Raw genomic sequence first — 25,168 nt, 5'->3', positions numbered from 1 at the left:
GTCCTGATTTAGCACAGTTTCAGTGAAGCTGTGTTTACCAAGAAAGACTGTTAAAAAACTGCTAAAACTTTTGGAGCCATTGTGACTGTGTATCCAATGACACGCAGTTGTCAGTATTGTTTCCCCTTTTCCTTGTTTTCAATTCTTTCTTTCCTTTCCCTCACAACTATGAAAAGCTCCTTGAAGTTAACGTAGTCTTTAGACTTTGGTTCATTTTTAGTGGACTACAGATAAGCCTCTTATGTCATGGCTGAATGCTGATTTCTGAGCTGTTCTGGTTCCAGGCAGCATCTATAATTGCATGTTATTATTTGAAAAATAATGATTTTAATTACTTTCTAGTAAGCTTGATACAAAAATAATCTATATTGTTTTTCTTCTTTTAATTGGAGAACTTTTCCGCACTGTAATGTGCCTCAGTAGACCCACTCCATCATGTTCTCCATTTTATTTTCAAGTCACTTGAAGAGCTGATACTTAGTTCTTGGGCTATTTTCCTTGATCTCCAGCCAAGAGATTTGTTTTTAAATAATGCTTGTCTTATTTTTCAGAGCTGATGTGACTGATTCAGATTGGATTATTTCATTTGACCCAAACTGAGGCTGTGGTTCGAAGATCCAGCCAATCTGCGGGCAGCCCTTTTTTTCTTTAATAGCAGACTAATTGGCAGACCAATTAATCTGCTCATCTGTGAAGAGAAAATTTATAGCAATAAGTAGTTCTATTTCCAGAAGTCATTCTCTAAAGTAACATTACAGTGGCCTTGTTTACTTCATGCCCTGCAACATGATCCAGTGCTTCAACAGTAGCACAGGTCAATTAGTGGACAAATTAAGCAATTATTAGCCACTAACAAGGGTGACTGGCATCATTACCCTTCCTGTTTACCAGCAAACTGTTATTTTAATACAAAGATCAACAAATAAATTAGGGCATCTGTTGTATTGCCATGTCTGCCTTGAAGTAAATGATATTAAATGGGCTTTGGTTGCTGCCAAATTCTTAACCCTGGCCTAATGAGATACACTGATATGTCTCTTGCTGATTATAGAAGCTGTAAAATGTAGTTTGTATTGATTTATTAACAGGAGAACCAAGTTCTCTGCAATGGTATTTTTTTTAATAGTCTGATATCTGTCTTTTTACTTTAAACATTATTGATCCAGAGACTATTGGGTTCCTCTGAAAGACAAAGCTATTTGCTAATTGTATTGATTATTTGGATGTTTACAATAATTTTATGGTGACGTTCGTATACATAGATGTATGCTTTCATCTAATGCTTCTCTTGTGTTCCTTAGATCTGCCTTTACTTTCAGGTTAGACTTCTGTGAGTCCGTTATCTTTAACTCCCTCTTTGTATTTCTATCATGGGGTAAGACTTCTTCAGATTTAATTAACTGTCTCCTAAATAAGAAAATAATTAAATCTCCTTGGATTGGGTAAACCTGGCTGCGCTACCCCCTAATAGATGGTGATACCTCGGGAAATTCTGGGTCTCGTTTGCCACCAAGATGCTGGGTGTGCAAGGTCAGTCTCTTCCCTTTAGTCTGGTGTGTCTTGTGCCACAGTGAATCATTCAGAGCAGAGGCTCACCCGTTACACGTTTACATGCAGCCTTCCACATCACATTATTAGTTAGGGAATAATAATTCCCTGCGTGGAGCTGAAAACTGTATCTTCTAGATGCCAAGATGCCTTTGCCAAGCTCTGTTGAGTGAAGCTGCATTAATAACAGGAGCAAAATGAGCAGAACCTTGACCAGCCCCTTCCCTGGCACAGCTACAGCCAGAGCAAAGCTTTGAGAGTTTGGGCTCTTGTGTTACCTCTGGAATGAAAAGCAGTCATGTTATCCTTGAGGTATTTGTGGTCCTCTCTGCTACGTGAAGAGCCATCACAAGTACGTGTTTGGTGCGCTGCCAGAGCTCATGTCAAAACTGTTCCACCAAAGCCTTTGGTGAAGTGATGATCATGTACACAATGCCATATTTACACAGCTTTATTGTGGCTGCCTTGAAAGCTCATACCCAACCTTGGATAAAGTATGTTCCAGACATACTGATTTTTGAATAGTTAACCCTTCCAAGTATTTTAGAAAACATTAACTGAGATGATGTTTTGCGTCTAGTTACAAGCTTGTTAAAACTAAAATCAGCCTGCTGTCTCAAGAAGCCAGGGAACTAAGCCTGGGATTGTATCCCTTTAAGTAGTTTTGAGCCCTCCAGGTGTGCATACTGTGGATTATGTTTTAGACACTGCCAGAAAACAGTTAGAGCAGCAGTTTAACATAGCTAAGCCTTTCATGTTTGCATACAGTTAGGAAACCTGGTTATTCAGGATCCAACTGTGTCCCTGTCATTTCTTTGTGTTCTTGCTGTTGTATAATGAACAAAAGACACACCACCAACCAAAAAGCAGATCGATGTTTGGTTTCCTTCACTGGGAGGAGGTAATTGCAGAAACATTTCCTGAGCAATATAATTATGTATATGCTAATTTGCTTCAGAAATTCAGGCTGTCTCTTCTCAAGTGGAGGACCTGGTTCCTGAAAGTGACTTTCTCTTCTTCAGATTTAGTCACTAATAGATGAAAAAATTGCTGATGTTTAGAGTCAACTATACCTTGATCATTTTAGACGTTTTTTCAGAAGACTCATTTTTCCCCATGTGCCTCAGCAAATTAGAAATCATTCCAACAGCAGCACAGGTTCAGATTTGTTAGTATTTGAAATACAAAGTGGCCCTTGTGAAATAAGCTAAATCAAGGAGTTGTACAGAATGTTAGATTTTGGTACTGTCTTCAGTGAATGTTTCAGCTAAGTGATAAACAAGTGTGTTTAACCTGGCCTGTACTTGGATTTTAGTTTGTTTGTTTTTACAGGTTTTGATTGGATCACAAAAAATCAAGTCTAAATTCAGCTTTTTTGAAGTCAGCTAGTTAGCCTATGCTATCTCTCCTATGCTGAATCGTTGCTTGTTATATCTATTCCCTAGGGCTTTGCCCTGTCCGGCGTTAAATGTTTCTGATGATGGGATTCCACTTTTCCCCTGGAGAGACAAATCCACAGTCTAATAGAGTTCGCCATTAGGGAAATTTTACTGATGATTGGCCTTAATTTTTCTCTGCTTTATTTTATCCTGTTACTAGAGCATAGTCATTGATTTATTCTGGGGAAATTCAGTAAATGGTTCCTGCTTCGCAGGATGGACCTTACAATAAATAGCAAATTGTCATGACCTATCTGTGGGTGTCCTAAGATTACACAGGAACTCAATTTATCGTGACATTCATTCCCTGGAAGCTAGTTCTGTCAGTATCAACTCAGTGGAGGAATAAGCAATGAATTTAACTGCCAGACTGCCTGACTCCTGCCCCAGCACCAGCCTTGGAGCAAGGAGATGTTTAGTCGCTCCCTAAGCACAAGGCCCAGAGGAGGGAGCTTCTGCAGGGTCTGGTGTTGTGACTGTGCCCAAAGGAAGGGCATGTAGGATTCAGTTCCCATGTCATTTGCCTTGGTTCCACATTAAATGAGCTTCACTGATGAGGTGGAGCTACTCCTGGTTTCTATGGGTGCAAAGTGAGTGAAGAATCTGACCTTATAAATTCCAGTCTATCAATCCACCAATTTCCCTGTGCCTGGTACAGGGTTTCTGTAACTCTCCCATATTTAGTGAGATATTGTACATTTCTTTATACATGCAAATGATCTGAATTCTGTGTTCATCTGTTAAGGATATGTCTGGGCATATGCTCAAACAAATCTGAGGTGTCTCAGCTCAACAAATTGCCACTCATGAGCTGAGCTGCAGCGAGTGCCCATGTATGCGTGCTGGGTATGTAAGGTGCTAGGCTCAAACTAGTAGGTTTTACTTCATTTCACCACTTAGGAGGATAAATGTTATTGTGGCTCAGCTGATGAGCAGTAACTTCTCCCTCTGTGGAAACCTGACTGTGTCTGATAATGTTGACATATTGTACTGGTGTTATGAGGATGGACTAATGTATTTATCCTCAAAGTTCTTATTCCTGGAGTTCTTAGAAGGTGGCAGGTGCCATGTGATTGCAAGTGGTTTGTTCTGTTGAAAGCAGGAACAGTGCCAGGAACCAAGAATGATCATTCCAATCTTCTATGTGTGAAATTTCAGATAGATATTTGGAAATCAGTGATGTCATAAACTCCCCCCCTCTTCAAACTCTTCTTTCATTTTTCTCAGGTATAATTGATTTCCTTGTGAGCCAGCATCCTATTGCAAAAGTACTGAGAGACCACCTGGTCTTCAAGATTGCACCCATGCTCAATCCTGATGGAGTATACCTAGGAAACTACAGGTATGGTGCGGAGTATGAATCTCTGTATTGTTATGTCTCCCTTATACACCCTGCACTGGTTTGTCACTGAATCTTATATGACTTGTTTCAATTAATTCCTCTTAAACTGGAGGTTCTTATGTGGCCGTATGCTCCCTTGAAGTTCCCATCAAGGAAGGGGGCTCAATAGCAAATTTTCTTGCTTTGGGAGGTAAAGAGCAAATCTCCAAGACAGCAGAGTATCTGCTGTGCAAGCCTGCTCTAGGTGTGGGAGTCCAAGTCAGTTTAGAGTTAGACCTTAGCTGTGTTTTACAAATGCATTCATTATGCTGCTCATCAGCCTCTGTGTAAATGTGTCAGTCAATCACATTCCCTTCAACTACCCAGATCATCCATTAAAGTCACAGATTTCAGTCTATTATTGTACTGTAATAGACAGGGATACATGGAATGGGATAATCATTCCACCCTATGCTAATTTTGCTTCATTTTAGTATTTGAATTACTACTTTACCACCTCCTCTGTTGAGAACATATTCAGATAATCTTTTGTTTTCCCTATAATTGTTTGCTCTTAATGCATTTATTTACAAAATAAATGTGCTGCTGGAGGTGATAATGAAAAGCAGTTGATTAGCTGATGATTTGTTTGTGGGGGCAATTATATGTACCACATAGTTGTCTGGAGAAGCCCCTGAGAAATGTGATGTACTGTATGAGGTTTTGCTTACAGCGCAAGACTAAATAACACAATACACTCTCTAGCCAGGCTACCCTGGGCTTTGATCTAATTAGGTATGTCATTGCTAAGCAGAATAAGACTGGGTTATTGTGTGGATGAGGAGGAGGCCACTCAGGAGAAAGCTAAAAGTTGCAGAAAATGGTGCTGCTGGCTGTTCTTTGTTTTAATATGTGCTTCTTAGCCTTCCTGTGCTTTGCTACTTACTAAACTGAAATAGCAGTGACTTGTGTGGGTGATTTGTAAACAGTGCTTATATACATGTTTTATAAGTGAAACTTCCCAGGACATGCGGTCTCCTTCGAGCTACACTGGTACTCCCTCAACTCTTGGCAAATGCAAACCCAAACCCAAAGAGTGATACTGCAGTAGTGGTGTCTGACAGCACTAGGAGTTTATCATAATGGTTATGTCACCTTGCAGGAATAAAGCCCTAAAATTGGCTCTAGAATCTGATACTACATTGCTTTACTCTGATCCAGGTGCCCCGCACGTAGGCAACTCCAGTTGCAATTAAGTAGCTTTTGTGTTCTCCCATAAATTCGCTTGCCCTGTAGGTTTTTCTCCTGCACTATTATTTATACTTTTTCAGAGGCATGCGGCTTTACAGATAGGCATTTAGCTCATAAGCTGAAAAGTCTTTTGGGAACCCAGGTATTGTGAAAGGGCATGTGAATTTGTTTGGAATTGCTGAGCCTGATGGTATACTATTGTTTTAGCTTTTCATGATATGCAGAATTTTCAGCCCTCCTGAACTAAAGAGACTTTTAATGAGGTAGTTGGAAAAGCATTTGATTTTCTTGCAATTTTCACTTTATTTACAAATGGCCTAATGTAACTAATAACTTAAAAATGAGGGTAATAAGCAAAATGCTACCTATTATCTTGAGAAGAATATTACAAAGCCTAGTAATGTGCCAGCATTGTAGTTAACTGGTGCTGAGTGAATAATTTACAGCAAACACTTTATTTCCTGCTAATACAAAATCCACAAGTACATCACAATTTATTTGCTTGAATTTACTGGATGAATTTTAAAAAAAATCTCTAAGGATCAGTTGCTAGTATTTGAAAATTTAACTCTCAGGCTTATCTGCGATTGGCTAGATAAGTCTGTTTCATCTCTTTTGGTTTTTGTTCAGATTAGCACGTAAACAGGAATTTCAGAAGTCTTCCACATAGCATCATATAATACAGATCTACTGGCTGGGGGCAATCCCCCTGCTTTTGCAAACAAGGCCTATGGTGCCATATGCAGCAAGAGCAGTTTTAGGCATTTGAACTTCTACTTCCTGTTACCTCCCTCTTTCTCCAAGCAGCAGCTGGTGACTATTTCTTTGGTTCATTGAAGGTTCACATTCAGAGCTATGCAAGCTAAGATAATGAAATGGGTAATTAAACCTCATGCTTGAGTTTGTAAATTGATCTCCTGCCAGTAAGAGAGATTTTTTTTTTTATTATTTTTTTTTACCCCACCAGTACACAGCTTTGTACAATTGGCAAAGTACACTGTCGGATGCACTTCGCTGTTCTCTGAAATCCCAAGCGCAGTGGGGCACCATTAAAAGCCGGAGTATGTCAGCAGTTCTCATAGAAGGAATGGAATATACTAGTTCTCCTGTGATCGAAACAGGAACTAACCACTCATTTACCCAGGATGATATGGTAACAGTTGTCTGATGGAATTTTCTTCATTGCCATTTTTGAGGATGCAGGGTTTTCACTGAGGGTGTAGGTCCTGTGCTCTTCTGCAATATCCTTCTTCCTTTGTTCAGAGTCCTTGTGAACCTGAGGTTTAGAAGTTTAAGCCAAATCTGCAACAAAAATGCGAAGAATTGTCTGTTATCTATAAACTGTTGCTCATTCTCAAGAGAATGGATTGAATGGGTTGTGACTCTAAGGGGACTTTCTTGAGGTGAAATGTTCATAACCAGCAACAAGTGAGTTTAATATCACAGCTATAAAGCACAACGGTGCACAGCACAGACACATCTGTGAGGAAGGTTGTTTATATGTTGTGTGTACATTGAAGTGGCTCTAAAAGAAATGATGACAAAAAGGAATGTCAATGCCTAGTGTATCAGGACGCATGGAAACAGGGTGATAAACTTTACTGATTTATTCAAGCATATGCAAGGGTTTGAGAAGTATTTGTGAACTCATTGGAATGGAAAGACAAAATGCCTTATGTGACTTGAAGGGGTGGTTAAGCACCCCCTCTAATTTAGACTGTTTAGAAGGTCTATACAGTTTTTTAAAGTATTTTTTTTAAAATATAAATGGACAAGAGTTGTGATTTTATTGTAAAGTTAAGAGCATAAATCTTTTAATAGAAAGTGTACCAGTGCAGTGTTCTCTTATTAGCTACTATTACTTATGTACATAAACCAAGAGTTGGTGAAATTACCTCTACTAGACTTGGTTTCTAGTGACGTTTCTGACTGACTGTTTAGAAAACAGAAAATTTAACTTATGCTTTCACCTGTTTCTTTCTGAAAAAAAAGTAGAGAAATGAAAAATCACGGGCAAACCTCACTTCAATAGATCAAGAGTTGCTGGTTTCAAGTGTCAGAAGGGCTAGGTGCAGACAACTGGAGCCCCCAGAGTGCAAATTCACCTGCAAGCCAAAGTACTGAATGGCTAATTTGGATTGCTTCTGCTTGTGGTGCTAGCATTGTTTGCTGGTTTGCCAGCATCATTACCCTTCTGTGAAGATGACTACTTCACTGTGTTCTTTCTTCAGTGAAAAAACCCTTCCATAGTCCTTTTCTTGCCACATGAGTATACACAGCTCTTTCTAACATACAGGATAATGAAGGGTAAATGCTATTTACTGTGGTCAAGGAAGACAGGCTTCATCCCTTTCTTGAAGTCTTTAAAGGCTGATATTACTGTTCTTCTAAGTGTAACTGGCTTTGCAGTTACACTGTATAGAAAATGTTATGCCACATGGGCTGGTTAGTTCAATTGCCCAGGAAGATGCCATTGGTTGACCTACCTAAAACAGTGAGTCTTCAGCATAATTTGCCCTCTGTTCTGGCTGGTAACTTGTCCTCAGCTCTCACCTGAATTGAAAGACCCATTTTGCTGGAGATGGTGCATGACTTGATCTTTAGCTTTCTGAAAGAATGCGGCAAAAAATAAAAATATTTGTAAGTTTCTCCATAACATTAATCTCACCCTCTCTGATGGATTAAACTGTGAAACAGTTTTAAGAAATAAAGGAGAACTAGGGGAAGAAAGATTTCTTGACTTTTCTCTCTGTTTGCAGTATAGAATTATCATCTTCTGAACCTATTTCCATCCCCAGGGAGGTGGGGTTAGACTAAGAAAAAAAATGTGTTCTTGATTTAAAAGTCATGCATCCCCAGGCTTGGCCTGAACTTTCCTTTATCGAGAACTTGTTCTTAAGCTGGCATTCTGCAGCTGAATGCTGAAATGTGTCCCTGCAGGCAATATGACTGTACCACACCATCTTAGATTAGTTCCAATTTGTCAGCCTCACCTTCTGGAGATGAATCCCTGTACTGGCACCAAAAGGGATGTGTTTCTTAGTCTGGGCACCTCTTCACTGAGGTATCCCAGACATGCCATGACAAGGCAGTTAAAATATCCTGACCGTTGTCTAAAGGCTTTGTTGCGTAACCCAGAAAGGTTTCCCATTCCTTTCTGTTTCTGTGTTGCCTTCAGTTGGTTGGCCCTGACAGTACCAGCCTTCAGTAAATTAAAGCCATGAATTAGCTGAAAAGTTCTGAATTGTCATCATTACAATACCCTTCTTTCTTGATTGTAGAGACTGCAAGAATTTGTGTGAATGGGGAGACGAGGGCACACACTGATTCTAACCCTTTCTTGTTTCACTGTCAGGTACAATGTTTTCAAAGTCAGCACAGTCTTTACCGCTTGCTTGTGTGAGGCGTTAGCAAAGCAATGTTTTGGATGGAAAGGAGGCCAGTCCTATCCAGACTGGAAAGCCAAATTCACCATAAACAGTGTCAGAGGTCATAATGAAAGCTGTGTTGGCATGAAATATTTTGGACTTTTGCCCCAGAAATCTAGTTTTTTGAAGACTGAAATGGTTTGTGGAAGCAAGTTGAATTTGGAAAATTGTTTCAAGTGAAAGAAGGGACCTGGGAAGGCTTGAGAAACATTTTATATTATTCATATCAGCAATTTATAAAAGACAATCTACTCTTGTTTTTGTTTGTTAATGGCATGATTTGTTTAAAAACGGGCTTTTTGAAAAAGATTCCTTTTGAAGAGTCTGAAATACAAACAGGAAATTTGGCTTTAGGCCAGGTGAAATATTTCAGATTTATCCTGAATAGAGCATTAAGGACTTCATTTCTGTGACTCTAGAAATAGTTAAAAGTTCAACATCCGCATTCATGGGTAATTTATGGGGCTCTTTTGACAGTGAAGGTATTTGTGGACCTTATCCAAATTGTATTAGCTTTAAATCAGACCCATATGTTGTAACACTGAAGAGTGCTGATTTTGGTCTTCAGTGGTATCACTTTGGGCGATATACTTATAGCTGCATACATAGGTGTATGTGTACATTCACAGTGACTGGATATGTTTTGTAGGTTCTTGCTATCACTTGTCCAGTTGTGAGACATGGCTACATGTGTGCACAATGTCACTTGCATAACATCTCTTGATTATTTTTCTGGTGGGGAAGGTTTGGGTTTTTCCACACTTAATACATGTGAAATTCATACATTGCCTTGAATTGAAAAACAGGGTATCCATCTCAGATGACAAGATGAAGCTCTCGATGGAGTTTATTTTTCCTAATTAGGCCTTTGTCATTGTGTATTCTATATAACAACGTATAAGTAAACAATCATGGACCTTTTGAATAAATTTATTGGATTTATTTATGTTGCTGGTCATAAAAAAAATCTATAATTACCAGGTACAGCCGCAATATAACTGGTATTTAATGACAATTACTTTTTTGTTACCATAGAAATGAGTCCAAAGTAGTTACCTATAATTTCTCATTCCCAAAACTCACACATGTTGTATTGCGGTATTACCATAGTAATTGCCTATTAGTCATCATAAAATAAGCAGTTACCCAGAAGATATCAGGATAGTGTGAAATTTCTCATCTCCTTCAAAACTTAACAGCACATGCCGCTTCTCGTCTTCCTTTAGTGTGATTTTTGCCTGAATGACAAGAATGTCCGTTGTACATTAACCCGAGGGAAGAAGGGATGTGATTGAGAGCGAATTGTACTCTAAAAATACACCCAGTCAGGAAAAGTATGTTACATCCCCTGAAAATATAGTGCTATTTCTTATTATTGAAAAACAGGGATTTTTCAATCCCATGAAATGGAGGTTTGTTCCTTGCTGTGAATTTCCTATCCCCCCCCTCCCCCTTGCAACTGACCAAAGCAAGAGGCTATACATCTTAGTCTGTGACAACAGACATACTGCGTCAGCCCAGTATCTGCTAATGCAGCAGTGGACAGGGCCACTCTCCTTGTAAGAGCAGAAGATGCTCATAATATGCTTTTGCCCATGTACTTTCCCAGCTTCCAGTGATTTTTCATTTCAGACATTTCCTGAACTCATGGGATTTCTGTCTGCTTGGTAATGCGCGGTGGATTTGTCTTCCTAGTACTTGTCCAGTTTGCCCTCAGATGGTAAGCGTTGGTGAGCTCATTCTCCTCTGGCCAGAGGCTGTTCAGCCCCTGCCCCAGTGCAGGAAGCACCACCACTGCAGCCTGCTGAAGAAGAGCTGCACGGACTTTGCAGTGCCCTTTTGCATCTTGTTTGTTGTCTTAATTTAGATTGCATGTTATTGAGGCCATTGAGTGTCTCTCTGTGCCTGCCTAGATCACGTCTAGTATCAGCTGGCGGTATGTCATTCATGTGGAGGTAAATGAGGTTCCCCTTCATAGCCAGGACTACAGGAGGGGCAGGCCATAGGTGCCGAGTGCGTTACTGACCCCCAGATAGAGTGGTGGCAACTGCCAATTTCAAAATTGGAAATTCAAGGCGGCTTTCCAATGCTTCAGTGTCTTTTGACAACCTGTTGGATTAAAAGCATAGCCATGGCCAGGACTAACCACCCTGATGGGGGGGGGGGGGGGGGGGCAGGAAAAACCAGAAAGAGACCTGCCACAGTGAGCGAGTGGCTGTTTCCTTGTAACGCCTTCTCCCGTGCAGCTCGGGGGGAGGGTGAGGCACGACAGGAGCTTTCTCTTGTTCCCAGCTCTTGCTTGGCATTGAGGACAGGTCAGGAGTTTTCTTTGCCATCTTCCTCCTGCATCTTGCATGTGTTTGCACGTGGTTTGGATCTCACAGCTCATGCAGTGTGCCAGGCTGGGGACCTGGAAAGCAAAGTCCGGGGTGGAGCTGCAGCTGTGACACAGGTGCACTCTGAGCAGCAGCAATGGCAAAGACCAGGAAGGCAAGCGAGCAGCAGAGGTTTACTCTGGCTCTTACATCCATCTGGCTCGTAGCATCGCCATTCCTTTCCTGCTTGGAAGTTTCCTTTCTGTTGTGGCTTTTATGGCCCAGAGAGTGCTGTGATTTTAAAACAGTTACAGTGGTTGCTGTTTTGCTCACCATTACCTAAAAAAATTTTCCTTGTAGAAAAGTTGTTATCCTTTATCTTAAAACAAATACCAGGTTTGCAAAAGGGTTCCTATCTACTGCCATTGAAAATGCTCTTTATATTGATGTGGTAACTGCTCATTTAAACCATATTACAGCTCCTGAGTATTTTTCAGTTGCTATTGATGTGACAAATTTTCTTGCACAGAGGACTGCACCAATCAATAGAGTCAGTATATGTACTTTAACAACAAAGCCACATGCCTTGGGGTTCCAGTTGAATCTGAACCTTTTAGTAGCATTAAATAAAGCTATATTTATTTTGCTTTTGGTGCAAGAAAAAAATCCAAACCCAACCTAATTTAATAGAACTTGTTGGAAGGGTTTGAAGGCAGCATTATGGGGCCATTTTCACATGTGATGAATACATAACTAGTGTCAGAGCTGCTATTTTGTTGTTGTAAGCGAACCCTTCTCTTTTAGTTAGATTGATCTGGGACTACAGAGTAGCCTTTTATTTTTAGATGAGCAGGGAGAGAAGTCATAATGAGAAATACTGAAATCATAGCTTCTTTATATCTGCCATTATTCCACTGAGAATGAGACATGATGTCCTTAAAGAGACAGGGCTATTTATTTTCCATTTAAATAGCACCATTTGTGATTATTACCTTTGAGCTGTTATGTAGAGAATAAGCACCCAACTCATGAATCCCAGCCAAGTGAAGCCAAGTTTTGTACCTAAGTGTCATGTATGTCTGCAAGTTGCTACAGAAGCCTCTTCTTGACCTTCACTGACTTTATTTTTTGCATGTTTCTGTCTTCTAGAATGCATTTGTAATTAACGGGTCTCAATGTCAGTTTGATTGAAATGTTTGTTTCCTTTCCTCCCCTCCTGAATAGCTGATCTCAGGTCTGAATAATCCTATGTGGGTTTCTTAGCTTTACCTTCAGTTAGCTAACTAAACGTATTGGGCTTTCTTTTTTTTTTTTTCTCTCCTCTTTAAGTCTGGCTTGTATCTCTGGTGATTTGATTCTTGTTCGTAGCAGCAAACAAAGGACCAAAGCCTCCAGTGGGCTTTTTATTTGTTTGTTTATGTGTTTTATTTGGGGTTTTGTTTGTTTTTTATAATTCTGCAAATGACTTAGTAAACTTCAGATGATTTGCTGTAGATCTTTGTTTTGGTTTACCTAAGTGCAATTTAGGAATATTTAGGTCTCATATACCTAAAATCAGATGTAGAGCAAGATTTATTAGTGTGTGTAAAAAAAAAACCAAAAAAAAAAAACCAAAACAAAAAAACCCCAACCAAAACATCAAACAAAAACAACCACACAAAAAACCCCCACCTTGTTGTGTCCCTTGGCTTTGAGGTACTGTGTAGGTACCAAGCAGAATTGTTTAGGAAAAAAATATCTTTATATATACCCACACGATCCAAGCAGTGCTTTATTGTTCGTTTTGCAAGTGAGAGGAGGGAGAAACATGTTGAGTTGGTCCCTGTCTAATGTCATAATGAGCTGAGCTCTACTTCCCAAACAGCAGTTGCCAGGCCGCAATCCATGGCATTTAAGAGCTGATACAAAAGACTGGAGGGCTGCTCTGAAAAGGCTATTTGCCAGATACAGGAAGTTACGGCTGTGACACAACCCAAGAAATATGCTGTGTATTCACAAGTGCCATCTGCTGGTACTGTTTATTGAGCTATTTCCAGCGGCAGGTGCAAGACATGCCTGTAACTGGCTTTTTTTTTTTATTGGTGGTCTTCAGGCAGCTGCCTCCTTAGATGGCACATATTGTTAGCTTCTAACATGTGTTGCACCCAGCTGCAAATGCACCAAAGCAATCCTCCCACCCTAGCAGTTGCCATAAGGATGCTGTGTCAAAGTGCCTTCGAAGAGGGAAGGTGTCAGCACAGTGTTGATGGGCAAGAGAGGTGTCCGTGGGGCACTTGTTCCAAGATGAGATGGTCTGTGAGATAGAAATTGTTCATGTAGCTGTTGGCAGAGGGGACAATCCAGATTCCAATTCCCAAGGCTTTGTCTCCTTCTTTCTCCCAAATGAAATTAGTGATACTGTTGCTTTGCTAAAGGTCTAGTTCGGGGATGTGCTCAGAAGTGTCTCTTGCAATAAGCGTTGTGACTCAGGAGTGTGCGTTGATTCTCTGTGGGCTTTCTTCCCCTCCTGCCCTTGCCCTTTGTTTACTTTTCCCTTCTTAACACAATTATTGGCCCAAAAAAAAGCTGTGGTTCCTTGCAGAAATCAAGAACAGCTGAAGCTTAGTGTGAACTGTGCTGCCTTTGTCTGCATTATATTTGCCTTGCCAGCAGCGTCACCGAGTTGTCGACTCATCTGGGAGCAAATCCTGGAACCTCAAGTGTTGACAAGGTTGAGCTCAGTCTCAGCCATGCCTGTATTCTCCTGCCCTGGGATTTAAGAGCTGCATCCAGCACTGTGGACACTCACACAACTGAGGTTATAAATGGGGATTCAAGCTGTCCTTGTGCTATCAGTTATTGAGTGGGGCTGTTCCCTAACTAGACTCCTTCACACTTCCCCATCTTTGGGAGTTAGAGATTCTCTGTCCTGACTCCTGGCTAGCACAGAGTTGTTGCAGTACTCCCCTGACTTCCTGGAGAAAAGAAGTCTCTGGGGAGACCTTACTGCAGCCTTTCAGTACTTAAAGATGGCTTGTAAGAAAGATGGGGACAGACTGTTTAATAGGACCCATAGCCATAGGACAAGGGGTAATGGCTTTAAAGGAGAGTAGATTTAGACTGCATATAAGCAAGAAATTATTTTATGATGTGGGTGGTGAAACAGTGGAACAGGTTGTGCAGAGAGGTTGTAGAAGCCCCACCCCTGCAAACATTCACGATCAGGTTGGCTGGGTGTCTGAGCAGCCTGATCTAGTTGAAGGTTCCCAGCTCACTACAGGGGGGTTGGACTAGACTGTAAAGGTCCCTTCCAATGCAAACTGTTCAATGATTCTATAACTCTCAAGAGAAATTGGGAATCTCCTGTCTGTTGGTGCAGGGGACAGAGCCAGGCTACTTTTGTAGTTTAGCTTTACAGGTTACACTTCAGTGCTGGTTTGCACCGGCAGGGTTTGTCCTTGCGACGATTAAGGGAAAAATGGAAACTACAAGTCAAGAGGAGAAGTATTTTCCTTAACTGTAAGAATGACCGATTAGAGGCCAAATTCTACCTTAAGGGAGAGCACCTATGTTTTGCCTGCTATCTGTGAGCATAAGAATGCTCAGCATGTGATTAGTGTGTAGCCCAGTTTTGGGTTGTCCCACCCCAAAGAGTATCTCAGAATCTCCCATATGCACACACACATTTCAGCAACAGCTGCTTACCTAGACCTACAGATTCACCAGTTGTCAGGGAAGGCAGCTGAGGGATTAATTCTTCATGAAGAGCTTTCTGGACAGAGATCCTGGGATTTTCTGAAGTTGCACCTATTTACTCAAGATCACCAGCAACTAGTGATCACCCCCATGGTCTCTGCAAGAACCCCCTTCTTTGTAGTCAAGTTTTATCACGTTATACAAGCAAGGTGTTCAATACTCCTCTTCCGTTCACCAGGGAAGGATTTATGACCTATCAATAGAAAACTCTGGTCTTCCTGTTCTAACTGCTGTTACGTGAGTGGGGAGGGGGAAATCCCATCCAAATTATTAGGAAAATAATTGCAGCCTAGGGGAATGTTTGTTTAGTTTGCTTTTTTGTTGTTTTCTTTTCCTGGGTGACAGCTGTTCTTTTTTCTTTTTTTTTCTTTTTTTTTTTTTTTTAAATTGCAGCACTTAAAATGATGGCAGCTTGCTGTATAATTTATAATATTAGTCCTAAGGGCAGCGTCATGTAACATGAAAACAATCCTGAGACAAATCTAGATAATAAACATCCATTATCTAAAACAATATTGTATTAATAAAACAACATTAAATAATCTGAGGATCCACATCACTTCTGGGAAGTGTAGAGGCAGACATGTGCCCAGAGTTCCCACTCACATGTCTTGGTCAACACATTTGCTCCCAGACACTGTAACCTCTTTGTGAGGTTACAAAAGAAGAGCCTTGTTCTCACTCTTTGCAGTAAAGTACTTCCAAGTGGTTCAGAGTGGTGATGTTTCTTCTTTGGAGAAGATAGCTTTTTTTTTCTTGGGTTAATTCGCATAGATGAAGTTTCCCAAAAGAAACATAGCTGAGTGTGGAGTTTCAGGAGTTTGCAATCACTTGAAAATTTAGGTTGTATCTGTAAAGGAAACTTTATTTAGCTACTTGTACACAAGCCCTTCCTGCTGAAGCAGAGAGAGACAGGGGACTGCTGTTTCACAGCTGCTTTAAGCTAAGGAAAGTGCATGCTGGTACCCAAAGGGGCAGTTTGGTTCTTTTTTTCCCCCTGGCTGTGCATCTCTGCTGCCTCCTTTTTGCCAGGACTGGTGCTTGTGTGGCAGTGCTGTGAGCCAGAAAAGGACCAATCCTGCAAAAAAAACAGCTTGAAAAAACAGTTCTCACATGGTTGCCTGTGCAGGCAGAAAAATAGGAACAAGACAGGAGGGAGGAGCAAGCAGAGCAGCACCCCTTTTTAGTAGCAGCTTGGGCATAGATGGGCTTAAAGCAATTTTGAAGCTAGAGGCCAAGATCTAGGTGGCTGTTATTCAGTTATTCCAGGGATCTTGGAAATGAAAAAGTGGTAACCAGTCATTTCTTGGGTGGTTGTTGGTGTGTTCAAATGCAACCATGCCTGTATGATCTCTTTCTTAGGATTATTATTTGCTAACCACAGAAAATGATTATTTATACTACTTGGTAACAAGTTGGGTGACTTGGCATGTTCATTCAGGAAAACAGAGGCTTTATGGTGTCAGGCTGGAAAGGAGCTGTCTCCATGCAACCGTTATACCCCATTACATACACATGGAGAAAAACTGTCCACAAAACCCTTTTCTCTCTCTGCTCTCTATAAATACAGAAGCCATCATAGCTGTGCTGACATAGCAGAGGGAGCAATTAATCTCATAGCAGATTACTTCTCTGCTGCCCCTGGCGCCAGACAGAGGGGGGATGTCAGGGTAGTCTGGAAGGAGGTAGATGTGACAGCTGATTGACAGCTGATGGCTTTGCCTGGTTGGTGTCTAAGAGCTGGAGGAAGAGCGCTCTGCCAAGATGGAGGAGATGTCACATCCCCTTTCTGATCCCATTTCTGGACACAGTGTCGGGTCACAAAAACATTAGCTGTCTCTGCCAGTGTGAGTGGGACAGGTATTCTGCCTCTTCTTCCCCTCGCAGACTGGAAGGGATGTATATTAATAGAAGTATGTGCAACTTAACGTGCAGCTACTTGGTGTTAACCCAGGTCCCCAGGGAAAAGAAGTGCTTATTTCAGGTTGTGCAGATCATAAACTTGCTGTCTTGTGTGGTGCGTGTGCTCTGAATACTAATGCTCCCTTTCCTTTTTCTATACTGACATGGCCATTGAGCTGATGAATTGTATAGATTATACAATGATAATGGATGGGGAAGGGGAATTTCATCTGTCTCTTTAACCAAAATATGAACAGTAAATCCTGCCTGTTTGCAGAGCACAGCTGGATTTCTAATAGCACTAGAATGCTGTGGGGGTGGGGGTGGGGGGTGGGTTTAGCTGCCCCCTCCCATTCATCACTGCCATTCAGACATCCAAATGCTTGCAAAAGAACTGGAGCTTTCCAGCACCCTGAGGCTAATGCAGCAGTTATCCTGGGAATCTGCCAGCTCAGTTGGATCTAGGAAAAGCCTGAACCCCTCTATGGTACCTCTCTGCACTGTGCCCAGGGGAAGAAAGGGAGGCAGAGGCCTTGCATTTGATTCTCCAAGTAACAGCTGGGTGAGAGAATGGGGGCTTCTTGTAAACAAGACCAGGCTGTATTCATAGAGTGGGCTGAGCTGTGATCTGATCCTGTGCAAAGCAGCAAGTGAACTGCATTATGGAAGGGCATATGGTAAGGTTGTGTGTATCTTTGGGAATCTCAAGAGCAGAAAGAAGGATGTCACAGAAATATGCAAAGCCTTTCAGGCTGGTCATATTTTGTATTATTATTAATAAATTTTGTATATTAATTTGAATTTAAATAGGTCATCGAGGGAGCCTGGGTGTTCAGATGATTGATAATGCATTGACACTGCAGTGCTGACCAGCAGCCACAATCCTGTTCTGCTAGGTGCTGTACAAGTACATCATAAATGATCCTGACTTTCCCAAAGTGCTTTCAGAGCTAAAAGAGTATGGCACAGCAGGTGGACAAGGCAATCAAGCAAGCTGTTATAGCAGGGGAAGACAGAGTACTAAATATAATAGGATGAATGGTGGTAGGTTTTTTCCTTTTTTATGGGTTGTCCCCCCCCTTCTCTGGTTGGTGGCAGGAAACACAATAGCTAGCTATACAATCAGGCTGAGTAACCTTCATATATCAACCAGTAGGAGGACTACTCTAAATCTGGTGAACCCAGGGAAGGAGCTTTCAGTGACAAAGTACATTTGCAAAGGAAGGTTGACCAAAAAGGTGTGTTTCTTCAGAAAAGATTACTTTTAGATGTTCTTCTGTTCTCCTATTCTTTAATCCTTGGGCAAAGCTGTGGAGCTCTACTCAGCTCTCAGTTTAAGCATCATTTGAATTCTAGCATTTGGATTTTCTTTCTTCTGTTGCACCTGAGTAGTAGTATGGTTCTACCCATTGTTTCACGTCTGGATTAAATTGTCATTTTGTGCATCTGGAGGTACGTTTGTTCAGTAGGCTTGGGAAACCCACAGATGTTCAAGGCCCAGTCAACAGCAATGCTTGCTAGTGAGGAAGGTACATAGTGAGAATATCTATTCCATGCAAGCACTCCCACCAAGTTTTGTACCCCAGCATTTGTCCTTGAATAGATCTTCTGTCTGTTCTTCCAAGACTTAAAAGAATCAATTAACAAACTGCCAGTCTATCTCCTTTACTATCTACTATGCCTTCGCTAATCTTCTGTATGTTTTCAGTTGCTAAAATCTTCTTTGGTTTTAATTCTTCCAGTAGGGTTTACTTTTACTCCTTGATGTGCAAGGAGGAACTGATGCTGATGTAAGTTTGTTCTTGAAATCTCCATCCTGCTGATGCTTTGGTACCTAGTGTAAAAGAAAGACAGGTCATGTCCAGGAGATATGTTATTGGTACGGGTAAGAGGCAAGTGCAATCCTACCAGACAGTTCTTATTCCTTATGTTGGTCACCTTTTCAATTACAGATCTGATCTGCTAAAGTCTTGTCATTCTCATTCTAGTTTCTGTTAATGAAATGCATTTAAATGTCAGCTCTTATTAACAGTAACAACACAGCCGAGGATTCATAAATTCCCATGGAAGTCAAGTGACTGCTACCTTAGAAGAACTCAGTCAAGTCCTTTTCATCTTGAAGCTGAAGGAGGAGACAACCACAGCTTTCTTGATCCAGCCAACCAGAATATTTTGAACAATGAATCTATCTCAGACTTTTATTTTTGATTCCTGTCCGAAAAGGTCTAGATAAATATTCTGTTTCTAAGAACCTTGGGGTTTTGAGTCCCTGTCATCACTCAGTTGTGCTTTTTGTATCTTGGATCTATCTCAAAGTATTATTTGTTACCTGGAATATTCAGCAATCCAATATTTCAAAAGCCAGTCAGACAAGTGCAGCCCATAGATGTGTAAACAGTTGTGTTTGGCACAAGTTTGACCTGTTCTGAGGAGTGACAAGAATGAGAAGAGAATTAGAAAAATTGTTGTGTGACAAGACAGTCCTGTAGCTTAGTTTGTTTAGATTAACTGACAGCAGGCAAAGGAATGAATGACATAATTTGAGACCATATATGGGTCTCATCAGTCCATGGTCTAAGTCTGAGTACATAGATAAGGAGTATATTAACATGGAGTAACATGAAGTTTGCTTTTCAGTGTAATAGGGGAGGGCATAAAAGAGTGCAGTGTCTTGACAGTGATGTTCAAGAAATGAAGATTCAAGTTCTTGAGGGAATGGTTAAAGACTGTGCTGTATTTTCGCTGATGAACTGTTTTGAAATCAGAATATTTTCCTAAAATATGTCTGGGGGTTTTTTTAGGCTTTGGTGGCTTTTTTTTTTTGTTGACTCTTTTTTTTTTTTTTTTTTTTGTGAATGAGAATGGCTTCAAGGAACATCTTTGTGTGTGAATAGTAGGTCAGCAAAGATGATCCACAGTAGCCTCTTTCTGGCTTTAAAATGTATGATTTTCAAACTATTGTATAGTGCTGATAGTTTTCTTTTGCAAGAAGCCCATATGCCTGATGATCTCTTGGTCTTTCTTAGAATTATAAGTTTGTTTGGAAAAACTGGGCACACTGCATATAAACACAAATTATTCAAACTAACTGAAGTATTCTATGAGTTCTGGAGATAATTCCTTCCTGTCAAATGACAAACTCCATTAGAATCAGTGGAAGCTACAGGCTTTTTCTTTCAACTGTCCAGTGCAGAGGGGTTTACAGTTTGATATCATGTAGTCTTCATAGGGTAAAGAAGAAACATCACAAAATAAAACTTCACAGTTTCTCAAAAAATCCAGTTAACTTTGGCCGATGCCTTAATATCATCAAATGCCTGGATACTTACCTTAAACAAAAGCTGTTGGGCTGAAACTGTATAAACCCTGTAGTTGCTCCAGGTCTGCAGAAGCAGGAGGAAGGTCAACTTTGGCTATTTGATCATTGCTAGCATGGTCAGAAATGGTTTGTACATGCATGCTTCTCAATGACAGTTAAGTTTATTACAGACATGGTGCTTTGTTTTAAGACAAACATGAAAAAATAATTTATTTATTTTTTTTTACTGAAAAGATACAGTCTCTAACCTGTAAATTAAAAGGCTGGATCATGGAACTAAGAACAACTAATGAAGTTGGAAGCAGGCCATGGCTAAATGCTGGCATGAGCAAATAAAATAGTTGTGGCCACATTCTTTATAAAATGGATCTCTAAGTCCACATCTCTTTTATTTAGTCCTGGAAATAACACTGTCCCTATATCTGGGGACATAAATTGTATTAAACTGTAAGCTCTTAAATGGTCTCAATGTGACTTTGACCAGTGGTCAAGGTGAAAGCTGGTATTTAGTTCTGTCAAGGACAGAATATTTTGTCTTTAGTGATCTTAATTAAAGCAATCACCTAAACTTCGCCCTGTATATGTGTTCATACTACCATTTAATTACCTGAAGAAGTTATCTTGCAAATTAGAATTACTGCCAAAGATACATTGATAAAATAAGTAGAAATGCCAAGTTGTCATTTACATCGTTGGAACTACTTTAATATAACTAGTTGATATTAAGAGCTTTGTTTTACATCACTTTGTGTTTCTTCATCAATACTTCAAGAAAACTGCAAGGGAGATGGAGCCTGGACATCAGTTCTGTATTTTTCACATGCTCCTGTGCCTTTCTTACTACATCCTCTTGGAACAGGATAGCATGCAGGTACCCAGGCGGACAGTCCTGTTCTACTCATGAGGAAAGCCTTAGGTCTGCACTGGATTTGGAGGCTTGTGCTCACAATTTCATAGGCAGGTGGTAGTTCTCAGGTGCTGAAGTTTTAGCTGCTGACACTGAGAAATATCAAAGGCTCTGGAGTCTAGCTGAAGAGTGGTTAGCAGTTTTAAAAAATACAGGCCCTTCTATAAGATGTCTCAAATCAGAAACCTAAATAGTCAGTCTTGACTTTTTTGGCTTTGGAATTTCAGCTGTAGCTTCCTGTTGATCCCATGAAAAGGCTCTACAGTTATTTGTGTTCCAAATGGAATAGAGGGGGCAGTGGATTTTCAGATGTATGAAGCTTTCTATTTTGATTCATGTTTTATTGCTTGTTTCTATTCAAATGCACATATATTTTGTGGCCGGTTTGGCATTTCCCAACTCCCACAGGCCAGACACCCTGTTCTGACACACAGGTGATAACACCTTGGCTTCTTAACACAGCTACTGCCGCTGTATTTTGTTCCTTTGCACGAATGAGTCCAAAAGAAAAAGAAGGCCTAAACCAGCTGCAGGTAAAATTTCCCGAGGTATTGCCTGCAGGCATAAATGCATCAGTATAGGGACTAGAGCAGCTGCCCCTGTCCTGTTATCTAAGGATCTGTTTTGGGGGCAGGATGGGGCATCTCAGGACACACATCATATAAGGAATGGAATCAGGAGGACAGTGTTCACCTGCAGGATGGAATTATGCCTTGCTGTACTCACTCCCTCCTTCCCCTCTCTCTTTTTCTCTCTTGACTGTTAAGCTTCTCCCAAGAACAGCCTGAGTTTCTGTATCTGTTTCTTAAAAAAAAAAAGAAAAAAGGGCAGAAAGATTTGGCAAATATAGTTTGAATGCTTCCCTTTATCTAAAATTTTGTTTAATAAATAGGACTTTTCTGGGTGCTTGTAGGTTATCCATTTAAATAAACAATTAAACCCCCCCCAAAAATAGCAAAGGGATTTTTGGGGAAGGGCAGGTTTCTAGAACTAGCTCTGTAGTTCTTCTCCATGCAAGTGGATTTAGTGCTACATGAATATGTATTTCTGGAAGCAGTTGATGCCATTGCAAATAAGATCCTAGTTGTCTCTGCAAGAAATTTGGATCTGTAACAAGAACATAACAGCTGCATGTTTCAGGGCTCTACTGGAGACTATTTCCAGTTGTCCTAAAAGACCAACATACTTTGAGTTCTTTTCAGATCTCTCTTTACCCTGAATTTTTTATATATATATATATATATATATATATATATAAAAAAAAAATCCTTCAGAGCCTTCAGAGGGGGTATCATTAAATCAGCATTTGCCTATAAAACACATCTATGTAATTACAGTATGTAGGACTGTCAGTCTGATAATCTCCTGCAAAAGCTGGGGGACAGGCCTTTAGTATACAGACCTGAACAGGAGGCAAAGTACTGTCATCTGCTTTTTTGGTCTCTTTAAAATAGTGAATCCTCTGCCAGAGATTAGGAGTGAAGGTCTGGCTTTAGTTCTGTAATACCTAATTGAATTATGAGCCTAGGTATAGTCCTGAGAGAGGACTTAGCGCAAATTCTCATACGGATTTTGGCACTTAAATTACCTGTCAACCAGTGACACGTGCTTTAATTTGAGTACCTGGACTGGAGCTACTCTGGGGCATTTATTTAAAGGTAATCTGTGCCTAATTCCCATTGATTCCAGCAACATGTCATGGGACAAAACCTGCTAACAAGAAATTAAGAATTAGCTACCTTATAACTGGCAGACAAGGGCCTGATGTCTACCACCCACAGGACATACCAAATGTGAGCTCCAGTAGGAACTGACAGAAGATTGCAGTTAGTGAGAATTTCCATGGCCATCTTTGACTTGAGACAGAGTTCAGGAGACTTTGGGGAATGACTGTGGGGAGCAGCATCATAATAACATTTGATACTCTGTTTTATGTCTCGGCATAAACAGAACCCCAGGGTAAGAGCTAAAATCTGCTCTAAGCATGGCTGAGCTAAGAAGGAGAGAGGGGCCTTCTCTCTCTCCTTGCTTGCTAGTCTGTGTTGGTGTGGTTTGCTTGCTGGTTTCTTATACCAGCCTGACGTGCCATTGCCACTGTTGTGTTTGCCTCTATTTGATGTGGAAATACTGAGTGAAGTAACTGATGCATACTTTTATTAGCCTGGATTGTGTGACATCCTCCTGAGAATTCCAGGAAGCTTATATGTGTGTGGGCTACACTGAGATACTGAAAGAGCTTGGTTGAGTCACTGGACTAATCCTGTGCTCTCACCTAGCTAATACACGTTGTTGCACCGACTCTGCTTTGGAAAGTTTCAAATGGGAGCATGGAAAAGAGAGATGAAGACCTATCTGAGGCCTGGAAATCATATGTTGTAGTACAAGATAAAGGAGATAATTCTGTTTCATATAGGAAGCTGATACCACTGTCATGCACGCTAGTCGGACAGGCAAGGCAGACACTGAAAACTTTAGCAGAGGAGGATATGACAAAAATATTTGGAGTGTGAAACTTTCAAATAGGAAAGTAAATGTTTAAAATAGGGAAACAAGCTGCCAAGGCAAGTAGCAGATATCTCATGAGGCCTGCAGGTGATGACCAAACTTTTTCCTCCCTGATGGGTGTGTCTGTAGAAGTTCGGTGTCATCAAGTGGTCCATTGTTTACAAAAATCAGCCTAGATGAATTAAGAGTCTCCCCTGGCTTTTCAGAGTATATAAGTATTCTGAAATTAATCATAATTTTCAGGGCTCCTCGAAGTCTAGTTTTCTGGTCCAATTCTGCATAATGTTCTAAAAATGTCCTACAGGAGTGTGCTCTACTTGCCAAAAGATCAACAGCATTTTGCAGTGCTTGGCACCCTGCTGACCACAGCTTCCTGCTATACAAAAACACATTAAATAGAAATAGAAAACTTATTGAGAGAATGATACAAAATTGCAGATGCAATAATTATACTCAATTGTGTCAAAGCACTGTTATAACAAGAAATCATAATGAAACAACATTTACTTTATCCTCTTTCAGGGTCCAATAAAGGATAATGTGACCATATTCAAAAAGAATCTTTTTTTAATGTTCCATATTGCCTCCATTAACATTTTTTTCACTTCTTATTTTATAAACCTTTTAATTGAAAGGGAGTGGAGGAACATAAGAAGGACACATTTTGGAGGAACAAAAACTAAGAAAAGTTTCCTTCTAAGTTGTATTGGTTCCACTAAATACCAGGAATGCTGCTTCCACTCTGTCTTGCAGCTCCTTGGATTAGAGATTTCATTAAAATCTTTTGCTGAAGGTCTTTTCACACAAAGTTTCTTTGGAAGTCTCATTTCATCCAAGTAACTTTTCTGTATCTTTGAAGTTCATTCAAGATCAACAAGACAGTGACTGCTTCTTCCTGGGAAGAGATGTATAGTAGCACACAAGTCATATAGGGTAACAAAGCTCTTTTTTTTTTTTTTTTTTTTCCCCTTTAACTGCAAAAGAGGTAGGGAGGATTTGAGAATCCTTCAGCTTTGGACACCTTTTGCCGTTCTTGAGGCTCAATTATTTGAGTGCTGTGGGAATGGGCTAGCCACTTGGGTACTTTTCCAGTGGTCCTTTGCTCTGCATGTGAACTAAGTTGTAAGAATTTTACAGCTATTAATGTGCTTTTAGATTTATTCACTATGCATTGGTGCTTTGTGTGTTTGCATTTTTAAGAGGGATGAAAGTATCCTTGTATACATATTCCTTGGATACAGAGCAGCATCCAATGGAGAACAGAACTGATACAACAGAAAAGTCAGTGAGCCAAAGCTCTCCTTGTCTCCCTCAAAGGGCAGATTCCCAGAAGTTACCCTAATTAAGGAGGGCACTTAGGTCATGGGGTTAACAGCTGTTTGGGAGGCAACAGAGAGCTCCTTCAGGAGCTGAGGTTAGACTTTGGAAATAGCTCCTCGTGGGAATATACAGGAAAATTGCTGTGCACATGTGCATGTATGTGTGTAGAATTCAGAAC

At 40.5% G+C, this 25,168-nt stretch overlaps 1 protein-coding gene across 2 annotated transcripts in view; it reads left to right on the top strand.

Annotated features, from left to right (window-relative positions):
* The window catches only part of LOC102050576 (BEN domain-containing protein 5), a 965,017-nt gene that overhangs the window by 758,296 nt on the left and 181,553 nt on the right, over window positions 1-25,168 (top strand). For both annotated transcript variants that reach the window (XM_055724205.1, XM_055724204.1), the window contains exon 8: window positions 4,215-4,329. In XM_055724205.1, the coding sequence (XP_055580180.1) occupies window positions 4,215-4,329 (115 nt within the window). The remainder of the gene's footprint in view (window positions 1-4,214; window positions 4,330-25,168) is intronic.

Source organism: Falco cherrug, chromosome 12 (assembly GCF_023634085.1).
Source record: "Falco cherrug isolate bFalChe1 chromosome 12, bFalChe1.pri, whole genome shotgun sequence".
NCBI classification, from domain to species: Eukaryota; Metazoa; Chordata; class Aves; order Falconiformes; family Falconidae; genus Falco; species Falco cherrug.
This window is presented reverse-complemented; position numbering and strand designations above follow the sequence as displayed.